The 23,367-nt window shown below is 37.6% G+C and overlaps 2 protein-coding genes across 5 annotated transcripts; both read right to left on the reverse strand.

Annotated features, from left to right (window-relative positions):
• Positions 1-4,697: 4,697 nt before the first annotated feature.
• On the reverse strand, positions 4,698-11,168 carry LOC111245406 (glutathione peroxidase-like). Of its 3 annotated transcripts, XM_086980930.1 has the most exons (7): positions 11,010-11,134; positions 9,439-9,562; positions 8,314-8,428; positions 7,758-7,972; positions 6,611-6,751; positions 5,490-5,623; positions 4,698-5,329 (listed from the first exon to the last, which is right to left on the reverse strand). In XM_086980930.1, exons 3-7 carry the CDS (start codon positions 8,405-8,407, stop codon positions 5,263-5,265), a joined length of 651 nt encoding a protein of 216 aa, XP_086837056.1. In that variant the 5' UTR covers positions 8,408-8,428; positions 9,439-9,562; positions 11,010-11,134; the 3' UTR covers positions 4,698-5,262. The 3 variants fall into 3 exon arrangements, with proteins under 3 accessions (XP_086837056.1, XP_022649476.1, XP_022649475.1); XM_022793741.2 differs by lacking the exon at positions 9,439-9,562 and having other exon boundaries at positions 11,010-11,168; XM_022793740.2 differs by lacking the exons at positions 9,439-9,562; positions 11,010-11,134 and adding an exon at positions 10,806-10,951.
• A 5,960-nt stretch (positions 11,169-17,128) lies between these two features.
• Positions 17,129-23,366, reverse strand: HisRS (histidine--tRNA ligase). 2 transcript variants are annotated; one of them, XM_022793478.2, is made up of 5 exons: positions 23,192-23,358; positions 22,623-22,783; positions 22,095-22,235; positions 21,346-21,548; positions 17,129-19,197 (listed from the first exon to the last, which is right to left on the reverse strand). In XM_022793478.2, exons 2-5 carry the CDS (start codon positions 22,779-22,781, stop codon positions 18,057-18,059), a joined length of 1,644 nt encoding a protein of 547 aa, XP_022649213.1. In that variant the 5' UTR covers positions 22,782-22,783; positions 23,192-23,358; the 3' UTR covers positions 17,129-18,056. The 2 variants fall into 2 exon arrangements, with proteins under 2 accessions (XP_022649213.1, XP_022649214.1); XM_022793479.2 differs by lacking the exon at positions 22,623-22,783 and having other exon boundaries at positions 23,192-23,366.
• Between the last annotated feature and the right edge of the window lies 1 nt (position 23,367).

A 23,367-nucleotide genomic window follows, 5' to 3' on the forward strand; every position in this document is an offset into this window, starting at 1 on the left:
CATTTCGCGGTATCTAGTGTTTGAATATCGTGGCTACCCAATGATTTGCTACTTTCTTTATCGATTTCGAGGTGAAAACATGCCACGTATCTTATCCACAGTGAGCTTCGCATATAGTCACAGCGGTAACGACAATATGTGAGCGTTACTCGTTATCATCTGAAGCGCCAAAAAAATAACAGGTGGTCGACCAGCCGTTGTGAAGAGCAAAAGACACTGAGTGAGTGTCTTTTCCTGATTTGGCCAATTATTGCACTTGTCAAGGTCCACCAAGATCCTTTGACGCGCCACATCTGCCTTCAGAAGGGAATTCGTAGTAAACGTGCTTTACTTCTGCTAGCGGTTGGCTAAGACGAGCTTCAGAGCTCCCATGATTTTTCTTAAGTAAGTTCCTAGTATGTCTAGCAGGAAATATTCTTTCCTATGGCTTCGAATTCTGCGCAACTTACATAAAACTAATTAAACGTGTTTTAGCTTTGCTCACATAAGACGGTCACTAGGATCTCAAAACGATTCTATAAATTGCAATGTATCAATAACAAACCAACCGTTATGAAGTGCCAATACAACAGAATGTTGAGATGTTTCCTCAAATTTACCGAGTGTATTCCGGTAGTATGGACATTTCTGCTGAAAAGACAATACCTGTCTAGGGACGGACCACAAGAGCATCGACACATTATTCCTGTGTTATTATTACTATAAGACGTCCATTCTTTTCTGTCATAGCATACGCTTTTTAAGCCTGATGAATATAAACATAGTCGCTTAAAAGGCTCCATTGAAGGTCCTCACGTGTGATCCTGCTTAGGAATATTAAAATTTGTAGATTTTTTTTTATAATTGTATATATGCTGTGCCCGTTTCCAGCTTGTGGCATTCCTTTATCGTTGTTGAGGGAGCTAGCTTTCTACCGCCGGGTTGTCTTGTTGCAGTACTTTTAATGAACATACATTTCTTGATTTGGGCCCGAATCCCCGTTACCCTGTCCTCGACCTGCACCGTCGACCCTTATTTTGCAGCCAATCTGCATCGGTAGGCGGAGAGCAGAAGCTGTAACCGTCTTGGCAAATCTGTCAGATTGTCAATCTCCTAGCGACCAATCGTAATTACCGACAAAGGGAGGCCTCTTAAAGCGTATCATATAGGAGATGTCTGCATCGACGAGATCTTATGTAGTCACGGCGAACAAGCACGGTAAGCAATATGGATTACATCTGCTCTGAGCAATATGATTATTATTGTACGTGCATGTTGCTAGAAATGCAGTAAGACAATCCAAGTTGACTGTAATTTTCTTGGGCCGCGCGGATTGAACTCATCGCAAGCCGAGTTATTATCAGCTCGTAAATAATGCAACCAAACGTCCCAGTAGAGCTTGGGCTATTATGGGTACTTCAAAGTAAAACATTTAGAAACTGAAGCCAAATATTCGTAGTCATCATTAATGCATCTTTTTTTTTTTTTTTTTTTTTTGTAAATGAAAGTAATTCGTGGTGTTTGAGACGATTCTGAGTCAATATTTTTTTTTGCCGAGTATTCTTATAAAAATAATATTTTGAAAAATAGGCCAATTATAAAATACAGCAAGTTCCTTCTTTAAGGCGCCAATTACAAACCTTTCGCTGGCAATAGACATGAAACAAAATGCCAGCAACATAACAAGCGTTGTCTAATGAAGACTGCACTCGATTCCATTGTGACGACTAGTGGCCAACAATTAGTTTTAAGATGGCTGTTGGCACACACGCAACATAAGGCAATCGCAATCCAGCCTATTACAGTATTATTACGATGGCTTTACGTTTAGCCCACAGTGCATGAGGGTATAATAATAGTTAAAGCTATTTTCTTTTTCAAGGAAATTTGAATTAACCCAGTAGATTCGGAATTCCGTTACTGTTGCAACTATGCAAACTAACCCCAATCGTTTTCTAAAGAAAGGGGATTTTCCCCTGTTGAAGCACATTGTCTGTGTGGCCTTTTGAATTTTGACAAAAAAAGCAACAATATTTCGAATAGGCTATTAAAGTTGATTAATTAGAACCGTGAAGTTTATAACGTGAATGTGACTGTTAATCGATTACATTTGAAATGCAAACGAAAATTGTCTCGGTAGCTTAAAAAATGCTTAGTATCAACATAGAGATGGCGTTACTTGTCAAAAATATCCTGATGATATAATCACAGCCGCATCTAAAAATGCCCGCGAAAATTTCAACTATATCGGATGTTCAGCTGTTATCCAATAGCCAGTAGATTTTAGAAAGAGACATGCTGCTTCATCAAGCAAATATACTGCTCCTAACGTAAAGGATCGCCATAACAAAAAAATTACGAATCGGAGGCTATTTTCACCGAATGAAAAAGCCACCACAATTGTGAACGCATGCTTTTCATCCCCAGATGCCAGCTACTATTTGAACGGAAACGGTAGCGTCGTTAAAAAAGTATAGATTTACAGAACGACTATATTGAGAACTGTAATAGCATTTGACCAAAAAAGAGTTGGTTCTGCCCTAGGTTTAAAACTTTTTAGGCTGCTCACGTAATTTAATAAATTAAAAAATTAAAGACCTTTATATTTTCTATTCTAAGGTTTTATGAAGAATAAATAGCCTCAAACACGCAACCTCCCAAAAACAAATGTGACCAATTGTAATTAAGCTGACAGGTCGGACGAACAGATCCTGTATCACGGCAACATTCGTATCTAGACACGTGTTCTCCTGTTCACGCACGCTTCCCTAGTTTCGACTGTATTATTACTAAATCCCTGCCAATTTCTCACGTCGTCCTGGTTTCAAATTAAGTTCGACCCGAAACGTCTAGCGGGGTGCTGTGAGCAACTACGAAAACTAAACTTATAACCGAGAAGTGCACGCATTAGATATATAACAAGAAAAAGACCAAACGGAGATAGATAGTTTGAAGCATCGAGCCGAAACTCACCATCTGCTGATCCATTAATCAAGCGACCTAATTTTTTTACATTTATGTACATATATTTGGTAAAGGGCCGTATTAAACAAATGAGCAGAAGGTTATCTATACGATTTGGATGGCGGGCCGATTTGTCGTTCCAAGCACCTTTCAGTTTTGTTCATTGAAGTTTTTGCGGAAATGAATTAGTAAATAGTTTAGCAGAATTCTCTCGTACAATCAAATCTAGCGGCGTTCCAACTTTCCCAGCTACAATAATATAGCAACAACCCATACATTTAAGCGTCTCCGCTGCGAACATTTTCACAGCACGTACTTGAATAGATTCTGTTCGAACCTATATACACTGAAATTATGAGCGAGGAATAGGTGCTTTTATCGGCTTAAGTGGCGAAATTTTAGAAGATGCTTTAACGTCACAAGCGATGCCAACAAAACAATTAAAACAAATCTGAATTAGATTCAGTAAGATCATAGCCTTTAATGCGCGTCCTTCTGGAGGGGTTGACCGAACTCTACAAAAAGGATTCAGCAGTCGGTGAATAGCGTAATACATGAATATACAACGAAGCGGAGCAAACAGAAGCGTTTTTCTATAGAAAAACAGAGCTGCAAGAAAGGAAGATGCAGGCTCGTTGAAGCTGCTCGAACGAAAAATGGAGGTCCATATAGGTCTCCCGGGAAAAGGGCATCGTACATTTCTTCTTTCTTATCAGTTCCTATCTTGGGTCGACTGAGCCTGGGCTTGCCAGCAGCTATTTGGCCTATCTAGCTGAAGATTTTTTCATATATACCTGATAGACCCGAATGACTGTCTGAAGCTTACCTACGCTAGGCATATACAGACATTATATAGAAGCTGGCCCAAGCCCGTCGCTCGGCTTATCGCAGATAAGAACGGAGAAGGAGTCAAACTGCTTTTCTACTGCATCTGCATATCGCTCATAACGGCTAATTCACAAAGCGCTCCCCTTTGATTTTTCACCAAGGGTAACCCGTCTAAGCACATACTATATCTAGTGAGGCGGTGAATCGAGTTCAAGGTGTCCACTCTTTCATTTAGCGCTCACAGCATAACCTAGTTCTACACCTAGTCGTCTAAAATGTGTCGAAGCCTATCTATTTTACCATAATCCAAGCATTAGCATTGTGACGTGTCGATACATAACAGCGCATATGTTACTGTATTGAGATCTTCACGAGAGCAGGAGGAAAAGCTAAGTTTGTGATCTGCTGTTGAAGTCTCGCGAACAGCGACTTCGCTCGTTTGATAACGGACAATTTGGACCTAACTGAATTCCGTTGTGTTAGGCAGGCATGCTCTAGCCACAAGTGCGACTCATTCCTGGACTGCAAAAAACTACTCAATGACTTCACTAGCTCGAAAGGAAATCATTAACGCAGCAATGTAGATTCGCGAGTGCGTCTGAATGGAGTGAAAGAGATATAATATTCTAGTAGAATTTAAGGTGGTCCAAAACAATCGATTATTTGATTCAAGTATCGTAAAAACATCAACCACCGAAATAACTCTCTTATCTTATATAAGAAGCCTCGCTTCCTTTCCTCGTTTAAAGTAAATGTGTTTTTTGACGTTTTGACCAAACATTTATGACCACAAACCTTATACTTGGGTTAAATATCTTTTATCTAGAAACTCCTTAAATCTTCTTGCCTACCTCATACACGGACTCATTGGACAGTATTGGCCCCTTTATGTAAAGCGAAATTCAAGAATTAGCACTCAAATGTAATCGGGTTCAGCCTGCATTATACTACTATTCTTACAATTTAATTAAAAATTATTTTTATTTATACAGCGAGCAGCTGTATTATACACTATACTAGTTAGTAAAAGAAACACAAAATAGAGAATGATTAATAAAATAATAAAGAGACGCTGAATTTTGCTTATTGAAGACAGAATAATAATGTATCTTCTTATAAGAGTATTCACGCATGTATCATGTAGGCTTCAACTGAATTATTTCGAAACGCCTTTGGGTCGGAACGCGCAAGAGATCCCAAAGTGTCCCGAAGTTCAGTCATCCAGACCACCCCCTTGCAGAGCAATTTGTGGGAAGCCTTTCATTCGCTTAGCTTGTACACGATACATGAACTTGAAAAGTCGTACTTGCAACAAAAAGATATAATCAAAACACGGTAACGAGAAAATCAGTCGTCAAGGGCGCAGGTTTTTGCCAGCCAGCCAGCCAGCCATTTTGCTCATTGTTAAGTTGATCGTACAGTCACAATGGTTTCTTTGATATATGTACGTGGCCGAATGATTTTTTGTTGAAGGAAGGATTAGTCCTGTTGCTAGTCTTGCCTAAGAGCCGTCTCGATATCCGCCTGTAGTTGATGTGGATCTACACGTGAATGGTATCTGTAATAAGCACAACGAGAAGACTTATCAAGAGTACTACGTTCTCTAACTTTTAAAGTCAGATAATTTTCGCTTTTTGGATCAGTAACTAAAAAATGACATCAAATGACATGGAATGTGAGAAAACTTGATCACAGCAAACCGTAACTTGCTGTCTTACCTTCGGATAGGTTTTCCATTTTTACCAATAAGGAACTTCTCAAAATTCCAACGGATATCAGAAGCATGGAAATTCCGGTAGGACAGACGACCTTTTTCACTGAATTCCGCCTGAGGTGATATTGGGCAGGCTTTCTGTAACATTGATGAACCAAATATCATAACACACTTATCAAATGCACTGACTATTAGTTAAGATGTCGATGATCCTTTTTTTTGTGTGGAACTAGGTAAATAAGTCCTAGTGTCTCAAAATTCCTAAAGGCCAAAATGAGTATAAAAGTATATTTATTGCTAATAGTAGAATTAACAAGGATAAGGTCGCAAGTATAGCCTTAAGTTCTAATTTATCTTGTGAAATGGACCTAGTCATAACAGAAGGGACCTCAGCCGTACCATATATTGGCTAAGAATGTCTTCTATTTATAATTTCTACAATTTAACGATTTAACATTATTTGTTTTCAAGTTGAAACTATCTAGTTGTGTCACAGAGTATTACTACAAAGTGAATAAACGTGTCAAGAAATGTAACAAAAAGCAAAAAAAAGCTGTGTAATAGTTCTAGTTAGTATCTATACTAAGTGTTAATAGAAAACTGAGCTAGTTGGGTATTAAGAAAGGTTATTGGTCCTTAGTTGACCTTCGGCCTGGAATGTCTAATAGTTTTCAGTTTTGGAATTACTGGGGCACTGCAGCCGAAGCGCTGAGGTGTGCGCGCTTGGCCTCATAGTACGCACGCAACCCCTATATGTCCAGTAGAACTATTTGAAAATTGAATACATCAAGATGGGTTTAGTTTTATGTATTTCGTTGCGATATGTCTACTTCAATCCTACTTTATATATGATTATATATACGAGTATGATTACGAGTTTTACATGTGTGCTAGTATGGAGAATTCACTGCAACTAGGCTTGATGGCCACATTCCGGACTGTTTTGTTATGCCCTGCGGAATTTGAATCAGGACCTCATGACGCCAAGCAGCTTTTATACAAACTAGGAGCATAACAATATAAATAAAAAAAAAATGACAATGCGACTTATTTTTACTGTTAAACTGAACCGCAAAATTATATCGTTATTAAGCACTGTTGTTTTGTATGTTTCCTTGAACTAACCTTTAAATACTTGTATAGTGGGCAGGCAGTATCATCGTTAACGTCAGTCTTCTGGGTCAGCTGAAAGTTGGGTTTGTAACCTTTTCCTGGCCGCACAAACTCTATACCACTGAGGATCTCATGGGTCTTACCTGGTTCTTGCTAAAATTATAGAATGGCAACTAGCTTAGTCAAAACTGATAAGTTTTGGACGATTTTCATTGTAAATCTAACTATAAACCTACGTATTACATAATGTACTTAACCGCGAATTTTCTGCATTGGTATTAACAGCCAGTGAAACTCGCTAATTGCAATTAGGCATTTTTTTCAAATGAGACAAAATGTCAGCTATTGCTAAAGTAATTGCTTTATATCTAATGAAGATCAAAGGAGGTCGCAGTGCGACATGTAGGGCGAAAACGCATGATATGCACTTGTCTTTGATATCAAGCTTTCCTTAATTTCAGTTTTTTTACTACATAGTACACTGGATTTTATAGGGGAAATAAGGAAGCAAATTAGCCGGCAATTTTAAACAGTTAATATACTCTCATGTATAGCTTCGATTGTGCTCATCTTTAAAGTGTCTTATATTTTTAGTCGACAAGGATTATTTGACATGACCAGTTTTCCATATTTAGAATAAAGCTTTTTCGTTGTTTCCTGTCCTCTAGTCCTATCCTGTGCTGCTCGTAATAGACACCCCCTGGAGATCAATTTTTGGAATGTTTTTTTTCCGGATCTGCATATCTAGCAGATAAAATCGATGTTTCAAAGGAAAAGTTTTTCTCTTTATTTTATTGATGCATGAAATCGAACGACTGTATGTTGCGACGAAGTTATAAGTTTGGTAATTAATCAAAAAGTCATCTTAACTACCAAGAAAACCGACCTGGATCCCTTTTAGTACTATTTTCATGCAAAATAGAACATATATGAGGCTTGATGTTGGAACACTGTTGCAAAAATTACACATATTTGTTACAAAGCACACTATTTCTCTGGCAATAGTAAAATTTGTTTACAATTGTTTATCCTTGCACATGATTCCAACGCAGTTATCGCAAACGAAAATGCTTTAAGTTATTAATTTGAGCTTACTTTTCGCTATGTGCTCCTCAAAAACATTGCTTAACAAAGATGTAATTGCTAATAGGCTGCTTACCATACCGAACTGATTGCATGGGACACCGACAATTGTGAATCCTTTTCCGCCATATTTGTTAACAAGCGCATTCAAGCCGTGGTACTGGTAAGTCTTGCCTCAGTAAGTTGCCACATTGACTATAAGCATTACGTTCTTTTGATGATTACTCAGCGACACGGTCCCGTTCTCCAAGATGTCTTTCATCGAGAAGTCGTAGACCTTTTTTTCGACGTCTTTACAGGTGGCGAATTGTAACGCAGAATCAATCTCATAGTTATGCTTTCCATTTTCATTCAACATTGCGAAATGTATTATATTATTATACAAATATTGCAAATTTGATTTAATCAACCGAAATTGAGAGAAATAAAAAAAAAAGTCAGGATGATTCATAATTATCAAACTAAACAGTTCACTGATTGCGCTATAATGTAACCACAGGCCAATATATCATTTTTTTTTTACTTGATCGTTAGGACAGCAGCTGCATTTAACAGAGGACAGCGAACATTTTCAGCGGATGGTGTTAACAGATTACCATTTTCTGCCTTAACATGATTCAAATTAAGCTCACTTTCGTCACACTCAGTCGCGTCTTCAGGAAGATATAAGGTCCCGTTAATTCCCGCGATAGCGGTTAGCAAAAACGTAGCCGCCAACACCCTCATATTTGGCTTCTCTAAGGCGATCTGCAAAACACCAACTGCTTAATATATTTCTTTATAGTAAATATGCAAACCATCAAATGCCGTTGATCCACAACAAGCGTCCATTGAATCATTCGCCTATATCATTACAAAGGAGCTTAGTTGGTACATTACATTCATTTCTAAGTACGATTCTGAACTAGGAGAAGACCTCTTAAGCGTTAGTCTGATAGAACCGAAGCAAACTTTTATGAGAAATTTTCCATTTTTGTTTATAGCTCTAGCTTAGCAAGTGTACATAAACACAACATTCGTAGAATTGTGTAGAAAAGAATCGTACAGGTTTAGACGACTACTCAACTGTCTATATGTTGCTGTCTGCAGATTCGATTCGTTTTGTGACTATTGGAACTCTGTCTTTTGCAACTACTTAGCGATTCCGCGATGCCATCGTAGTGACAGGCGGAGTGATTTCGTCATTCAAAAAACCTCCTCGTTAGGTTACGTTTTACCGAGAGTCAGAGAGAGATAGCTGTAGAAGGTTCTTTTGATCGTCACATTCGGAATGAATGACCATTGTTGTACCATAGTATTAAAAAATATCATCGTTAGCTAAACTCCCGCAGAACTATCTTTTTGGATGAAGAAGGCAGTTTATACGTAAAATAAGTTATAAATGAATGGTCTAATGAAGAGGAATGTAATATCCCGTCAGTGTCGTACGTAATCAACATGCTGCATGTGTACAGCAAACAGTTGTGTATATCCGAGCCTGCTTTATATTCTGCACCTGGTAACGTGCTATCACAATGGCTATCACATACTATCACAATGACTAATTTTTTTGCAGGAGAAAACTTTGGTGTAAACCAGCAACACACCTAACCCAAGCATATCTTATCCTCAGCTGTTTTTATCGATTTATATTTATTTGAGCTTTCGCAGTTGCAATATATGACTTAACAAAAATTGAATCTTGACGGTTGGAACTTTGAAATTTGACGACAACTGGGAACTTATGCCATAAACATGTGTTCTATAAGATATCTCACTATTTTCGATGCATATACGTGAGGAAAGTGTCTTTCTTTCTATGTTTTAGCTTTTTGAGCTCGCTTTCTTCACTTGAACAGCCAGTAATATTTTTCCATTGGGCTACGATATGAGGCTTCGCTTCTGGAAGTAATAGATTATTCGTTACAAAAACCCACGACATGCAACCCAAATGCAAATTAGCACTAGTACGAACCTTGTTCCAAATAGGCCAGAGAGATACGATTTTTCAAGCTAGGTACTTTTTCTTTGTTTTGATATAATTTTTGCGTTTGACCAGCACATTAGGCTATCAACGAACCTACGTGTTTTTTTACCGAACCATCCTTCTTTATCTCGATCTACCACTAAACAGGAAATAACCATCGATACTTGTCCTCTTTCTGGTGCTTACGCTGAGTCGTCGTCAGCAGGAACGACCGTCTCAATGTACAAGCGCAACGATCTCGAGGTAGACATAAGATCTCTATGCAGGCTCCTCATAAGTATGGTTCTTAACTTCTTAACTGTCGTGTATAGAACTATGTACTCAAATTAATAAAGTTAGGAGTGGACTGTAATGTTGACTCCTTTCTCGGTTGTCTTGGCTATGATTACCATACATATTGGCAACACAGGTGAGGATACTTCAAGCGGATACATAGTTCATGTGTTACAAATCTTGCTAGCATTATAACATCTAGTAAATACACGAAGGACACGCAGTTTAGCCCGTGCCTGATAGGAGGCGTTGTTTCATCAAACAGTACATACATTATTACTCACGCCTGGATAAATGTATCTGAACTATAGCCATAATGCTATCCTATAGATCCAGACACAATTGCGAAAAAAAAACACTGAATACATTATTTAATACTGTTTTTTAACGACTCAATGTCCTTTTTAAGAAAACAATTATTTTCATAGAAGCAGAGCTATACGCCCTTGCAGTTCCATGACGTAGAAAACACAGGCTAATGAACACAACTTTGGTCAAACTATGTCCATAATGCGATCCTGTAGGTCCGGACATTATTACGAAAAAAACACTGAATACATTATTTAATACCGTTTCTTAACTACTCAATGCGTTTTTGTAAGAAAACAATTATTTTAATAGAAACAGAGCTATATGCCCTTGCACTTTCCTGACGCAGAAGGCACAGGTTAATAAATACAACTTTGATGCATTTTTAGGTTTTAAATCATAAAAGTTGTTCATAATAACAATATTTTGTATTCACTGAATATTATGAAATACTGGTTATGTTAAAACTGGTCATATAGAATATTTGTGCTGACTACTCCCAAATCACATCGTATTTTATGAAAGAAAAATAAATGATACCGATGTAAGGTTTAGTAGAATATTTTTCACACTTACAAACGATATCGGCACAGGAAGAGCAGCACGAAGCTTTAGAAAACATAGACTAAACGCTATTTTCATATTCAGCATGCATTGGGGAACATTCGCGATTTTAGACTTGAAGACTTCAAACTTGAATACGCATGCGCCGTATAAAAACGCACTAGGAGTTCGTAAGATACGTTCTATAGGCTTTATCTATTCTACACTAGGACAAACCTCTTGTCGTACGAGTCTGAACTGTCTCACTATCTACAAGTAGCCAGTGGTCACTGTATCAAAATATTTGTGTGATAGACCCTCCAGACCGTTTGAGGCAGGCGGCTGAGTAACAAGGGTACGTATACCTTTGCGTAAACAGGAGCGAGACAAAGTGAGAAAATTGGGGAAGAGGAGGGCGTTAAATTGACCGGCGTCGAAGAGAAGGAAGACGATAAAGACACCAGTCGACTGAAGGCCCCTGATATAACTAAAACGGTCAATACCGTATGCCAGCGTTATCGACCTGTCTACCCAGGCTGAATCTATCTTTTCAAAGCGACAATATCAATGATAATCAAAACAGTTCTATGCTAAAAGGTAGAAAAAAAAACGATTCTTTTTAACAGATCGCGAATTTTCCACAACCATTGTCATTAAATGTCTGTACTTAATGCTTATATAGTATAGTAGACCGGAAAACAGTTTTGCTTAATAACAGCACAGTCATTTTGCTTTCATTCCAGCAGAGCTAAAATAGCAAACGACAGGGATGTTACACAATGACAGATAAACAGAAGAAGTATTTTCAGTATTGGCTAACAACTTTTATTGAAGGGGTTGTTTCATTTATTTCATTTATTTATTGAACGGGAGCAACCCAATCATTCGCTAGCAAGCATTCAATCACCGTGCCAGCGTGAGCCAACATTAGTTGCAACCAATTCAATTTAAGTATACTTTTGTATAGCGAAGAACATAATGTGAGTATATAAAACACTATGCTTTTCTTTACATCATATTCTTAGAATTAACACAAAATCTTGACAATTTTACCACCGATTTATTGGATGAATTTATTAGTTAGTTTGCTTTCTAAACATATTTTTTATTCTCAAATGACGGAATAACACTTATGACTTGTCTATCGAAACTGCATTTTCGTAACACATACATTTCTAATATACACACCTTAGAGCTTGAACGTGTTGTCTAAAACGATATCCTTTATAGCAGAATGTACCTTTTAAAAAACCAACCTTTAAATAAGCTGATCTAAACTTCACAAGAACAAATCATACTGAAAACTTCGTATGCTCTTAGTCCTTTAATACCTCAACATATTGTCAAAAGGTCTCATGAAGTCTGCTAGCAAATGATTAAACACTGTTTTTATAGTGTGTATATATCTATAGGATCTATAGGATGGGGTAGAAAGACCGTGCTTTTAAATATTCTCGAAATGAAGAGCAAAAGCTTAATTACTGTTCGCTGCACACGCAAAGCTATATCAGCTGATGTTCCCTCAGGGACTATTTGAACTCGAGTTGCTTCGCGTAAGTTCGAATCGCGGCGCTTCATCGTTCAGTGCCAGTTTGGCCATTCACTTCATGAATATGCTGCTTCAAGGCAATGATTGCTTTCGGCGCTGCTTGACACAAATTATTTTATGCATGGCCCCTCCTAAGAAAATCGAAAGGACTCAAATAAAGACCGAAATGGTCACTAAATGTCATTGCCGCGCAGCAAAATTAACTATTCTAGAAGCATGCGTGTAGACAGATTGGTTGTTTCTTGTTCTACTGTCTCGTTTGAAGAGCGAGGGCCCAAAGGCACTTTTGCTTTACAAACCGCATTTTGCAGTCACCCCTTGCGAGTGAAGCTGTTGCTCGACATTTACTCCCGAATTTTATTAGCCCCAAATGCAAGAATCTTTTTTTTACATAGCTCAAAATGATGTGATCGAAAGGATCACTTGCGCTTTAATATATAATTAACAGATAAACGATGCTTTTGGTTTTCCTGAACATGTAATTTTTAAATCAATTGTATCCTGTAAAGATGAAGATCGAACCCTCGCTTTAGCATATCATAAAATACTCCTCGAGATGAATGAAAATTTTTAGTCCTACGACGCAGTAAGATTGTTGGACCCGCTTACTGCTCCGTTTAACAACAATCTGGAGAGTTGTTGGGTCAGTTCGTGGTCACGGTATTTCCAAATTTCTTGATTAATTGCTTTAGTGCTACGTTTGTCAACAAAAACTGCAGTCAGTATTTTGCGCAAAGTTTGCGAGTTGTCATCGTAATAGAGTCTTTATTTCGAAAATAAGTTTTTGCTAGAAGCAAACGCTGTTTCAACGTTTACAAGGTGTAGCTTTCATCATTCCAAACGCTGCTTCCAAACAGGATGTAATCGAATAAAAATATTTACGGTAACGGTTACGGACAGTGAGAATAGTCAATAAAGAGTAATAGTTTGTGATTCCACTATTTTTTATACATACACTTATTATTTCGTCATAGATCACTTAATGTAAGCAAAGCGTATATGAAGAAAAAAAACAGAAATAACTATGTAGGCCTGAAACGTATGAAAGGTAACTTACTTATCACGTACAGGATGTTGGTTATCCTGCAGATAATTAGATGGTTGACCTTCTCAATTGATAAACCTCGGTTACCGACAGATTTGAATATAATGAGGTATCTTCCTATTTATCTCATTAAAGCTTTAAATTTTTGGGCTATTTAAATGTGATATGTCATAAATGATATTTCTTTATTTTGAAGGCCTCGCATAAGCCATCCCTTTCATTAGTTTCATGTAGTTAAAAAAAGTTCCGTCGTAATTGTAAGCAGAGCAAGGAAACATTAGCCGCAGGATTTTTAACTCGGGATCAAGGTTCACAAACACCATGTGCCTTGCCACAATCTACATCAGCGTTTAAATAAGTGTTAAGTATAAAAATCTTTGTTCTGAGATAAAACGCAACAAGCAATATATCTAATTCCTAATATTTTGCAGTAATCGGTCAATTAAAGTCAGAGCTTACTGGTATTCCGTGCACAAGGTGCTTAGAAGACATTAGGAAGCAGGTACTTTTTCATCACCCATTACTTGCCTTCTAAGCTGATTCACTCTCGATGACTGATTTTGCTTTGAATATCATAAAGCCGCTACAAGCCTTACAGATGCTAAGCTGTTCTCATAACTCCATAAATCAGCCGTAATTTTTCTGCGTAACGTTCTAAGGCTCAGATCCCTTTCCGTTATTTTCGCTGCTACCCTTTGTTCAGTGTTCGAGTCCTAATTGAAATAAGTGCATATGAAAAGTGTCCCAATAAAAAGAGTAACACTTCTATCTCCTCCTCATAAAAGTAGTCGCCTCCAAAATTTTAAATATTGAAAATGGTTAAAAAAGCATCCATAAAGCTAACTGACACTTCGATGCTTTAAGATGTATGTAACATGTAACATATTTATGTATGTATGTAACATTATTTCACTCGTAAATTGCGGAGTACTAGCTCTCCTTTTAAGTGTAATTAGCTACCATTAAATATTCTTCTAGATAAATCATTAATAGATCAGCATTTTATTTAGGAGCCAATTCAGTGATCACTAGGTGCATTTAAGACGGCCATCATTAAACCTAACGTCTGCCTGCTTTTTATTTGGTATCTAAATAGAGATCATCTGATTAAATACCAGTCCACTGACAGTAGACAGTGATTCATAATGCGCAAGCATTTACTTCTCGTTCATAAAATCATTAACAGACCTAATGATAAAGTGACATAGTGACACGATCCACCCATCTCAACGATTTTTTCTACAATGTAGGAAATCGTTAAAAACAGCTAATCTCTAAATTCATTTTCAACTTAGATAAAAGTCATAATGGATTCGAATGTGTTTGCTATAAAAAAATTTTTTATACATTAAATTACGTATCAAAGTTCCGGCTTGCATTGGCCTTTTATGTGTCATTACTATTTATGACGTATTGCTTCATAGCTAACGTTCTCTGTAGTTCTTTAAATAGGGCGTCATTCGAACGTGCACCGCTTTATCGTTGACTGTTCTTTACTTAATGGGCTTTATAGAAACACATTGCTCTATTTACCTAATGACCAAGTACGTGTTTGATAATAATAATAATAATAATGATAATAGACAGAGTAACTGTTTTTCTTAAAAATCAAAGAACTCTTTCACACATTTTTTCATTACAACTAGTTGACAAACACTCCAGTGCTGTCACAGACGCAACTCGATAATAGAAAATCCAGAAATGGATAGTTGGTTGTATGCAGTTAGTGCACACTATGTTATATCTCGTCAAAAAGTAGTGCGACAATAGAGCTACCACAATCCTGTTTTAATCCACAGTTAGCTCTTATCGGTCCCTATCTCTGATGCGCCACTTTTCTTCTCAAGCGCTCAAGGCATTACGCCCGCAACAAGCTTCGAGCGCTCACTTAATGTGAAAAATTCGATACGCGTCTCTGCCAGGCAGGAAACTATGCGCTATACATGGATCGTAAAACTGTTTTTCAGGGTACAGCATAGCCTGTCAAGCGAATCCGCAATATGTACACAAGACCAAAAAGCAAGACGACCTGCTTAAGCAGAAAAATCTTGAATGCTGCGTAATTGTTGGATCAATAGAGACAACATGCTTCTCGATGCTAAAAAATTACATAAATTTTATTGATACATAAAGAAATTCGCTTAAAGAGAAACCCTAATACTGAAAAGAGATAGCAGCGTAGAGATATTTATCCTATTGTACCATTTCAAGCATAATTGAAAAATGCCCATATTATTACTCTAATTTAAGAACAATTTGGCATCTAGCCATATGGTGCATCAGTTGTCCACCATATTTTAAAATAGAACATTTAATCGAAAAATCAAGATCCGGATTACTCTTGTGCAGTTGTTACCTTTGAACAATTCGACTATTATCAATTTTTTTGAATGGAACAGCCGCTTTGAATTCAGATTTGTGGCAATTCGTAACACTTCAAGCTAAGAAAAGATAAAACGTATATCGTTTTTGGTATTATTTTTTATGCCCCCTTGACCTCCTAAATCCGTTCCAACATAAAAACTTTGAACATAAGTATAACTCAATAGTAAATCACATATAATTTAGGATCAGCTTATCGTCTTCAAGCAAATATCTTTAACTAAAAAAAGAAAAAAAAAAATATATATATATATATGTTCTATCATTTATGAATTCTTTTGCAAGCCTATTATAGTCAGTAGATTGTTTACACGGCATCAAATAAAAGAAAATGTCAAAGGTTAAGAAATATGTTATTTGCTGACTTATTTTTAAAGGTTTTTTATTCTTACGCCTGTTTTTTTCTGGCTAGCAGTGGAGGCCAAGCCATACCTTCATTATGGCGACTGTATACTCATAGCTTCACTTTGTTAATGGAGGTTTGCATGTGAATATAAACAAACGTTGATATATATTTGCACGTAAATAAAGAGTTGCACGTGGAATATACCATATGCGTTTCTAACTGGCTTGAAGTCAATTCAGGGAGGATCCATTTTTTCCTCGGTTTAGGCATTTTCAGGATTTAGGTTATAATTCTTGAGCACGTTACACGTAAAATACAAGTTCTGGCATACAAAGCCTACAAACTCTGCTTTCGTGAAAAGCCTTTTCGATTGCAACGATTGTGATTTTTTTGGATCTCGACATCTGATCACCTTCTCACTGTCCTTTAACGCTTTAATCTCCGTTTTTTTCTTTCCATTTTTCAGATACTGTGGTCTCGCTTAAGGCCATCTTGCCTAATGTCTTCACTAATCTTCGATTAATTTTCTCAGCGTTGTGGCCTTCGAGAAACAAAAGCGTTGATCTTCGGGACTAAACAATATTTTGTCTTCTTAGCTAGTTTCTCCTGAAGTAAACTCGAAGGTTTTTACCAGTGTCCACAAGACTGGAGCACTTACCATCAAAATTTTGTTTACTGGTAATGCTCCACCAACACCTCTTTCGCATTTTTCGAGAGAACAGTTCCTTCATTTCTGTTAGCTATTATAATCCTAAAATTGCTATTGTGAATTAGTCATATACTTTGTTGTAGTACTTAATGATTATTATTACAAAATTTCAGCTGACAGCTTACTATTTAAATATGAAAAAACAAAAATGGCTATTTAGGTAATCATCTTCGGCATATTTTTATGTATACAAGATCTTACTTTAAAAACTGGGTTAGATTTTCTTACTTCTAATTAATTTCTTAACGATTACCCTAGAACAAACATTTTAAGTGCAGCAAAGGTACAATAAACAAATTTAATAACAATTAATAACAATAACGCATGATCAGCGATTTTTCATGATTTATTTTATAATAAATTATAGTAATATCAATACGGATGGTAATGATTACTATATCTCTTATTAATCATCGCTAAATATTTCATTAGATTGTGAAGCCTTATCTTTTTCTGTGAGAAATTGGATCATTTTACCAATTGTATATGCCGCAAATTTTTTCACCGCTATGAGTTTTCAACCATCAGATATATAAAAGTTCCCTAGTCCCTTTTCTCATCCACATCTTGCTAAATAATAGGCTAAACGGACCCGTGTCGTGTGACATCTTGGACTTCTAAACAGATTTTGTGCTTTAAAAAATAAAAAACATATCGTTATATTTGTGGGCTGGTTATCTGTTGGTAAGGACGAACATGTTAATTGGTTTTATTACCCGCTTGACTTGAACACGGTGCATTTAGAAGCGCCATAAATTGGGAAAAAGAGGTCCCAAAAAAAGTCACCAACGCTTACAATCATTATGACCCATCTGGATATTAAAAGTTTGAGATTTCGTGTAGTAATAACCATTTTTGGACTCGGAGACCGTAAATAATTGCTTGAGCATCTAAAGTTGTCAGATGTAGCAGATGCTGTTTTTATGAACAGGGCCTCCCATTCTTCCGGCTGAGTAACTCGGACTCTTTAAGTAAGATTTATCTTTATCATAATAAGATGGCATGCCGCCTTTGCTTCTTGACACCCTAGTCTAAATACAGTATTTCGCCCTCTCAAATATCTCCCTTCCTCCTCTACCTAACACCAAGAAATAAGTGTCATTTTTTCACCTAAATTAGTCAGGAACATTAATGCAGGGCTCTGAAGATTCAAGATTCGCGTCACCATATTATTTGCTTTGTTTACTATAATATTAAATACTTTAGCGGCTAAAACATAAATACGTTAAGCCGAGCGAAAGCAAAGAAAAAGTCTACGACCGCGCGACTTTCTGCCTAAGCGTCGCAACTAGATCCTTTCTATTAACTTCAACCTCCTCTCGAGTGACGACGGTTTTTAACTTGACAATACCTTGCTCAATTTCAGATTCGCCAATGATAATCGCAAATGGTATACGCTTGTCCTCACAATACTGTAGCTGAACGAGTAACTTTGGATTAAGTTTGAATGATTGTTCTACTTTGAAACCGTTGGCCCACAGTTCAGCACAAATTTTCATGCGTTCTTTAGCAAGACCCTTTTGGGCTGAACATACATAAACTTCGGTAGCCACACTTCGAATAGGTAAACCCGAATGAGCATCATTGGGCTGCCTATTTTCGAGAATTGTAAAAATTCTTTCAACACCAATAGAGATGCCAACACAGGGTGTGGATTTATTCTTGGCATCGAAGACACCAACAAGACCATCATAACGGCCGCCAGCAGCAATTGAGCCTACGCTTTCACCTTCGTCCTGAGGAGAGGCAGGGTTCTGACGTAATATCGCTTCATAGATAACGCCTGTATAGTAATCGAGGCCTCGAGCCAAACTAAGGTCGAACGACAAGTACTGAGCGATACCGTAAATCTCGGCATACTCAAACAATAGTTTGAGATCCTCAAGACCCTTTTTTGCGTTAGGATTTTTGCCCAGGTCCTCGCCAAGGAATTTATCTACAAGTTCTACCCCTCCGTTAAATTTAACAAATTTCTCGATTTTATCAGCGGTCTCTTCCGCAAGACCCTTGACCTCACACATTTCTTTTTTAACCTCTTCCCATGGACTTTTATCCAGTTTATCAAGTGCCGAACAAATCTCCTTGAATTTCTCGTTAGGAACACCACATTTGTTAAACATGCCGTTTAATATTTCGCGGTGATTAACCTTGATCACAAATTCACCAATGTCGAGTTTTTTGATAATTTCGCAGGCAATTTGGATACACTCCATATCAGGAAGCATGGGATCGTACTGACCCGCAATGTCAAAGTCACACTGGTAGAACTCACGATAACGACCCCGAGTCATCGCCGGATTATCCCTTCTATACACCTTGCCAATGTGAAAGCGCTTAATGTTCGCGATCTTATTCATGGCCAGGTAACGAGCGAATGGTACCGTTAGGTCGTATCTGCAAAAGTACACAAGCATCATTTTTATTAATCATACTTATCAATTAATGTCAAGCGTATCCGCATTATTACAAATATTACTTTTGCGCGTCTAAGCATTTTAAAATTCGTACTATATGATTATGTCATTGCACACATTCCGTCCACGCTAAGAGTAATCACAATTTATCTAGGTCAATGTTTTACGTATAAAATACCAAAAGTAAAAATACAAATAAAAATACTCAGAGGGAGCATTTGATGAGCGAATGAGTAAAGTTGAAAAGAGAAATAAATAAGAAACGTGAGTCGATTTCTTCATTTCCAAATAATCCATAGAGCAAAACTAGAAGATATGTCCCACGAGATTCGTGGAAATTTCGTCACCATAGAATTATAGTTAAGGCGGTGGGCCCGTCGCTATTTAAGTTGCTTAAGTTGACGTCTCCTCATTTTTGGTGGAGTTTCTAGTATACAAAACCATTGCGATTTCACTGGGACACCTCGTTACCGCAGCCCCAAAAGCTGTTCACCAAGAGGGCATTACAACCTTACAGAAAGGTGCAGGGCTCAAAATGTTAAATGAGAGACCAGGCAAGAGTTAAGAGCCAAAGTGCAGTTATGTGACAAACAAGCTCGAACGGTTCATATTATATCTGAGCGACCCGGTACATACTTGGGATCAAGACATTCCGCAACGTCTTGACCTCAAATAGAGGAGTATAACAAAAATACACAAGCTCAGCGTCATTTATACATGAGTTCGCCAATGTGGTTCTTGAGAAGCATTCTATTAAAAAACTTGATGATACATAGCCAAAAAACATGAAGGATAACTTAGCTGCCTTTTGCAGTGCTGAAAAGTGTGGTTATACCCCAAAAGTGTTGACAGCTAAATAAGGGATCCGGCATTCTTTTTACCAGTTCGTATTCCGGCAGTTTTAAAGTTAATTAACTTTTAAACTGCGCCCTACTGGCAATCGAAACTTAATAGGTAAGTACCCTAGTTTTCTAGATTGTGAGTGAAAAACAATTTAATTTATCTTAGGAGAAATGAATTCGCAGGGAAAGCATCTTTTAGTTTCGAAAATCAACCGTCAGTGCTTAACTTTTTGTTTCTCGATGGTCACAACGATACGGGCATTTATCGACAATTGATGAAGACACCAGGCAAGGAGGCCTTAAGCGGACGCACAATATGCAGATGGTGCAAAGTTTCCAAAACCTGAACTGAAGTATTGAACACCACTAAAAAGGTAATCAGATGTCCGGATCCGAAGGACTAGAATGCATTGCTGCAATCGGGGAGAGCTTTTATGAACCCAGAGCTTGGGGTCTGAAGGCCCGATTGGCCAAAGCTAGCATTTTGCATGTAGGGTGTTGCAGAATCATAACCCAAATACTGAAAATGCAGAACCTAAGTAAACATTCCAGGCCAGTCAGAAATGAGTGTGACTAATTCGATGCGCAATTTTCAGATTTTTAATCAATAAAAAACCGTTTGAAACATACGGTCGGCATAGACATGGCATGATTCAACCTGTACTGCCAGTTACAAAGGAACTACGCGAGAGAATAGTGTCGCCCCGAAAAAGATCAAGTAGGTTCGAACTTAGGCGATGGAAGTACTTGCAATAAACATCAGGGGCATCTGCTACTACACGCCAAAAATGAAATAATAAGTGCAGGCCGCCATCTCAAATTCCTCAGAAAACCTATAGACCGTTGGCATGACATTCGAAAGAACATGGTATTGTTACCAGATGACAAAATCAGGTTTCATCGCCATGCTATGATTAGTTTTTAGATTAAACGAAGGAAACATATATGAGTCTCAGCCCACCTATTATTCCGGTCTAAGCTCGTACGATTATGGGATTTAAGCCCTAAAGAGAATAACTGGTGGACATGCATACCCTAGTAGAGATTTACTGCGAGTTAACGCGATATGGTAAGTATACGGCTATCCGGACACTGTTGGGTCGCTGAGGGAGCGAAACATGAAAACTTCTAATACATAGTAAAAATTATCATTCTAGCCCAATTAGTTCAAAGTTGTTTGATTTGTCCGACGGATTTGCTTGTAGTAGTTTAATATTACAGAATATTAAATAAAGGTAATCTTACTGATTTAAGAAAGGTGAAATAAAAAAAAAGCTAACCATTACCTCAATGATAAAATCTCTCCACCCTGATCGGCAAGGTCGTAGATAAGTTTTGAATCTTCTCCGTATTTTCCTGTTAGAGTTTGTTTCAACTCGAACACAGGGGTATCGATCTGTTCTGCACCGTGACGTGTAAAACATTCCTTGACGATGGCGAAGACATGTTCACGAAGCGCCATTTGCATAGGACCTTGGTCTCGAGTACCCTTAAAGTAAAAATAGAAATCATATGAAACTAAAATACATCACCCTCAGTTTTACTAGATCAAATGCAGAATCTGCCAATATAGGTCGAAGGTTCAAGTGCCTAAAACACATACATTCTATGCTTAGGTGCGTATTTTGAATGTTCCAATCGGAAAATAATCAAGAAGGTACACTTGTGGTAAACATGTTTCCCAGTAAATTGCCACACCTTAATAGAACACATTTTTAGATCTATATTTACAGTAATGATAGTATTACATATTTAGATTAGAATAAGATACCTACTATATTTACGATAGTGGTTCTTATCGCTAGATTCCATAAAGACATCATATATTAATTATGTACACGGAAACAAAGAGGGAACGAGGACTGCTTATGGTCGTCTATAAGAACCAGTAGATCGCTTTGTTTATTTGACTTGATGTCATTTGGAACGGTAAAAATAAACAGAAATTATGAATAAAACGTATTACCATGCCAAAGCAATTAAAAACCATTCCAAATACTAGTCTGATGTGTTTGGTTATAAAATAAGTTCTTACCTTTGGTGTTTTCAGTATGAACTTCTCCTCTTTTTTGATACTTTTCGGGCCTTTCCTTGCTGCTCCATCTTGGGGCTCATCCTTTTCTTTGCCGTCACTTTGAATTTTTAAATCCATCTTTTCAGAAACGGCTGCAGCATCCTATATTCAAACAATCATGGAACGTGTATAATATTATCAGCAGATCTGATTGTTGTTATTATTCGAGTAGGTGAAGCAAGCCCAGATTTCACGCCGCCTTGGAACTCAACATAGTCAAACTGTTTCCTAATGCCCATCTTTACTCCAGTTCTACCAAACTCCTCCTAAAAATAATAAGCTAAGAGAGTGAATTATGCATTCAAGATTAGACTGGAAAGATGACGAAATAACAACGTCTTTCTTTATCTTTTTGGTTGGAAATAACTTTTTTTTTTCTATGCAGTCTATGCAATAAGGTTAGAGAGACGATACATGATTGATTGGGCACAATTATTTCTCTGTTGAGTTTTTGAAGGGCAGTGAACAATTTGGACTTAGCTCACTTACCCATAAGCTGCTCAACCTGTTGCCATTTCGTGGCCAACAGCTGTCTCCGAACACCGATGAGGATATTATCTGAGTAGAAGCACAGCAACCACTTTGCCAGCTGAACGCCTTCGAGTAACGGACTACCCCCGACAAGGTTGGTCTAGTGAATACCTGCATGACTGAAATTATTGGACCTTATAGCACTAGCCCCATTTACAAGAACAACCCATATGGAAACTTTTTCGTTCGTAGTTCGAGAAAAAGCAAGCACGCAAAGCTTTACCACGTTATGAAACTGCACCCAGGTCGCCCTAAACTGCGACTCGTATTTGGTAATTATTACTGGTAGCTCAGACCGGAACAGTACATACTCACGAGACTACACGCATAGACAAAACTGCAACTAATTTTTGAGGACGAAGCAAACTTCATTTCGGTCCAAATAAGCACTTATATACATGCACTAACTATAAAGAAAGCCTTTCAAGCTCTTTGACTTCATATTCAAAAATACAGCGAAACTCTTGAGTTTTTCATCCGTCGCAGCTCAAGATCTACTTATCTTATTTACAGTCCCGTTGACTTACCTTGCTTGTATCTTCTCCAGTCATTGCAGGAAGAACCGTTCCGTATGCCTGAATCGTATGGAACTAATTGTTACGCTTATTCTATTGCAGTAATAGGTAAGACATGGGCAAACCGGCACCTAAACTAGTGCAGCCGGCGCTGGTCATACAACGTGTTCGATTTCACTAGTGTATAT

The sequence above is a fragment of the Varroa destructor genome, unplaced genomic scaffold, assembly GCF_002443255.2.
Source record: "Varroa destructor unplaced genomic scaffold, Vdes_3.0 BEIS01000002.1, whole genome shotgun sequence".
In the NCBI taxonomy this organism is placed as follows: domain Eukaryota; kingdom Metazoa; phylum Arthropoda; class Arachnida; order Mesostigmata; family Varroidae; genus Varroa; species Varroa destructor.